Source organism: Stereum hirsutum (assembly GCF_000264905.1).
Source record: "Stereum hirsutum FP-91666 SS1 unplaced genomic scaffold STEHIscaffold_37, whole genome shotgun sequence".
Taxonomy (NCBI): domain Eukaryota; kingdom Fungi; phylum Basidiomycota; class Agaricomycetes; order Russulales; family Stereaceae; genus Stereum; species Stereum hirsutum.
This window is the reverse complement of record NW_006763167.1, coordinates 14-3,610: the sequence shown is the minus strand read 5'-3', so window position 1 is coordinate 3,610 and position 3,597 is coordinate 14. Positions and strand designations below refer to the sequence as shown.

General features: G+C 49.5%; 1 protein-coding gene across 1 annotated transcript; it reads left to right on the top strand.

The window, feature by feature from the left end:
• STEHIDRAFT_116815 (uncharacterized protein) lies at positions 1 to 2,992 on the top strand (the record flags this gene model as incomplete). The annotated part of the gene is made up of 8 exons (XM_007311770.1): positions 1 to 133; positions 289 to 302; positions 622 to 647; positions 695 to 956; positions 1,255 to 1,545; positions 1,610 to 1,791; positions 1,865 to 2,422; positions 2,482 to 2,992. The coding sequence occupies 8 exons, from the start codon at positions 1 to 3 to the stop codon at positions 2,990 to 2,992; spliced, it is 1,977 nt and encodes a 658-aa protein (XP_007311832.1).
• Between the last annotated feature and the right edge of the window lie 605 nt (positions 2,993 to 3,597).

Genomic DNA, 3,597 nt, shown 5'->3' with positions numbered 1-3,597 from the left:
ATGACATTGATCCCTGACCTACTGTTCCTTGGATGTTATAGAGGCATGGAAACCGTTGGCGCAGATATCGCCCTGCAGTTACTGAAATTTCTTCGTGTAATGGGAGTTGGGGCCAGGTTGCCGGGATTGTCCAGTAAGGTTCAAAGTCCGCTGAATTGTTTAATCGCTGGCCATCTGCATCGTGGCTTCACCGCTGTCTCTTGCTATCTGCCTTCATCACCCTCTCTTAAACCCTCTCTCAACCTTTGCTGCACTTCCCTTAACCTTCTGCATTTGATACAATTGTAGATCTTCTATCTAAAGTGAGTTGGATTCGCTTGCACTGGAGAGTCTGGGTTACCCGATTGGGCAAGGCAGCCGCCGGAACGGCCTTCAGCGCTGTGTTACCCGATTAGGCAAGGCAGTCGCCGGAACGGCCTTTAGCGCGCTTACGCGAAGAAAAACACTTGAAACTGTCTCTTCCCACTGCACAAGACATTTCTGTGTATATTGCATAGAACATGATGTTCAGCTGTATTGCTTGGGAGCACTCTGTAGTGTGGTTATGCGAGCCCTCGCCGTCACGTCGAGTGGACTTGCTCTCTCAGCTTGCTCATTAATTAATTGTCCACTTGATTCAAGGTGAAATGCCGCTCCGCTCAGTTGGGGTATGCCCACATACCTGCAAAGCTTGTGTCACAATCAAGTACAACAGAAATCTCTGGAAAATCACGACAGGCCATCGCAAGCATGTAACAAGTAAGAACGAGCATGTCGGCTGCCCGAAAACCTGTCCCGGCCACAAGTACATAGGTATGGCGCCAACAAGGGAGGTGAATCTTCGCGAAGCGACCGCAGCCGACTGGGCAGGAATTTCCTTGGAGACGCTGCAAAATATGATACGTGATGAGTACAATGTACCGTCGGAGGTATTGAAGACAGCACGAGAGGAGCAGAAAAGGAGGGCACAAAATACGGTAAGTCATGCCTCTCATCTCCAGCCGGAACTGCCCCATTGTGCTGACGGCATTATGTTTTGGCATCCGTCGCGCAGGGTGCTTCCGGAAGCGAGAAGGAAACGGTTAAGCCTCTCTCCCTCTCGGCATTTGTACCATGCTAATAATGTCCTTTTTTCTTCATGTTGCGATCTTGATGGTGAACTCGGCGATGAATAGTCTGATGAATCACAAGACTCAGATGTGGGTGCTATTATTGGTGGAATGAATATTTTTTGTGCATCATGTTTGGTACCAACATATGATCTTCTCCAACCAGGTCGTCATGGACGCCGTGGGCTACGATTCACCAGAAGGGTCATCTCCTGCGCAAGAAAAACGGGTGCTTCACTTGATTTTTATAGCGGATCCCCACGAAGCTATAGATCTTCCGGATCCGACGGAGTCTGTCAGCAAAGCACGCGAGAAGAGCAACTATCCAACCGTCCATATTTCGGAGGAATCGTATAATTGGGCTAAGGCCGAACTTCCAAAGTATATCTTTGAGGTGCCCACTCCCGAGGGCTGCCGGGAAAAGTCTGGGATGAAGTGGGTTGTTACCTGGCAGTGGGTAGGTGGTCCCATTCTATATCTTTTGCCATCATGAAGCTCGGGCTGTATTGATTTTGTGCAAGGTGTACTTTATTCTAAGACTTAGAGTGGTCTCCAGCGTGCGATTCGAGGTGGTGGTATGGGAAATCGGTGAAATGCTGGCTTGCGCACTTTCCGGTACACGTCATGAGGATAGCGCCTGGGCGACACTGTGCGACGCCGACGTGGTATTGGGGAGCTCAATGGACCTCGACCGAGATTTCACGTACGTCTACACTATCTCATTTTCGTATACAGAAACATAGTTCAATATTTCTTCTCACTGATCACACTCTCAGAGAAACAGCCCTCGAGCTAGAGGCTGGGCGGTACACGCAGTTTGTACAGGCGCTGTACGAGCTGGCAGAATTGACTTGCCTTTATCCGCCGCCAAGGGAGATGATGGCATTTGGCGACAAGGGAAGACTCATCTCCAACCTCGACAAAATCGCCCACCATTTCACCAAGACAACCCGCCCGCAAACCAGGAGGCTGAGCTACCTTGAACCGCTGCCTAAGGATGGCGTGTTGAAGCGCGGCTTTTCGGAGGGAGGCAACGATGTTTGGTTAGCGGAGGACCAGGTCCACTTTCCGGGGGATGGCCAGTTGATTGGGGAGCGTTCGTGGATGGGAATGACGACGGGGAATGGCATGATATTCAAAGATTTCTGGCTGTGGCAGGCTTACAACAGTCTCCTGCGAGATCCCAAGTTTGGAGAGGTACACGTTTTCATGGTGGGAGGCGCCGTCAGCCGCATGTATTGGGTCTGGAACACTCCGCCCAGTGAGGGAGGAGATGATCTCGCGGATGTTAAGGGGAAGCCTGTTACGCAGGTGATCCCACTTGAGGAACTCTCGTCGGTGCCATTCATTTATTTGTCCATGATGGTTTGCACTAAATGTTTTTTTATTGTAGCAGCATGGCTTCCCACGTCAGGCTATTCGACCCGGTCAACACTGGATTATCGGATGAGTCCTTGGAGAAAGGGTACCAGGACCTGGTAAACTTCGCCACCATCACTCTTTCAGGGCTCATCATCCGGGAGCGATCTCAACTTGGCACCCACTCCAGTCTCACCTACTTCGCCAGGCTCGACATCGGTGTTTGGGAATACGAACCGAACAGATTCGACTTTTACGTCAACGAAGTCACCAGAGGTAGCGCCACAGGTCTCTATTGCCGGGGCGATATGGGAGAGTTCTCCCCTTTCATCGACGATTTGGCAGCCAGCCTGCCTTTATGGGTTGATCATGCGGCACCCGTGCCTACCAATCTCATCGACCCCTCATTTTTGACGAAGATTCGATCATTGCTTTCGGAAGATGACAGGATGTTAGTTGACCAGGAAGATGATGACAAGGGAGATGGTGACAGGATCTCGGAGGATAAAGATGCATATATACCGAGCGGTAGTCCAGAGTATTAATGGCTAGAAATTTATAGATATAATGGCTCTTGCACATCTCCATCACATCAGTCCACGATACATATCCCAATATTTAGTTGCCGTGTGGTCATATTCCGCATAGTATTTCATAGGCATGGTTTCCCACTCCTGGAGTCCTGCTTGCTTGGTAGGATAGTTTCAACACATCATGCCATCACCACCAATGCTTATCTCGTAGCCCGGAGTTGACACCATTACAAAATCCGTAGTGTGGTATCGATACCACGACTACAACATCCGTAGTGTGGTATCGATACCACGACTACAACATCCCTAGTGTGGTATCGATACCACGACTACAAGCTTCGTAGTGTGGTATCGATACCACGACTACAAAATTCGTAGTGTGGTATCGATACCACGACTACAACATCCCTAGTGTGGTATCGATACCACGACTACAAGCTTCGTAGTGTGGTATCGATACCACGACTACAAAATTCGTAGTGTGGTATCGATACCACGACTACAAAATTCGTAGTGTGGTATCGATACCACGACTACAAAATTCGTAGTGTGGTATCGATACCACGACTACAAAATTCGTAGTGTGGTATCGATACCACGACTACAAGATCTCTAGT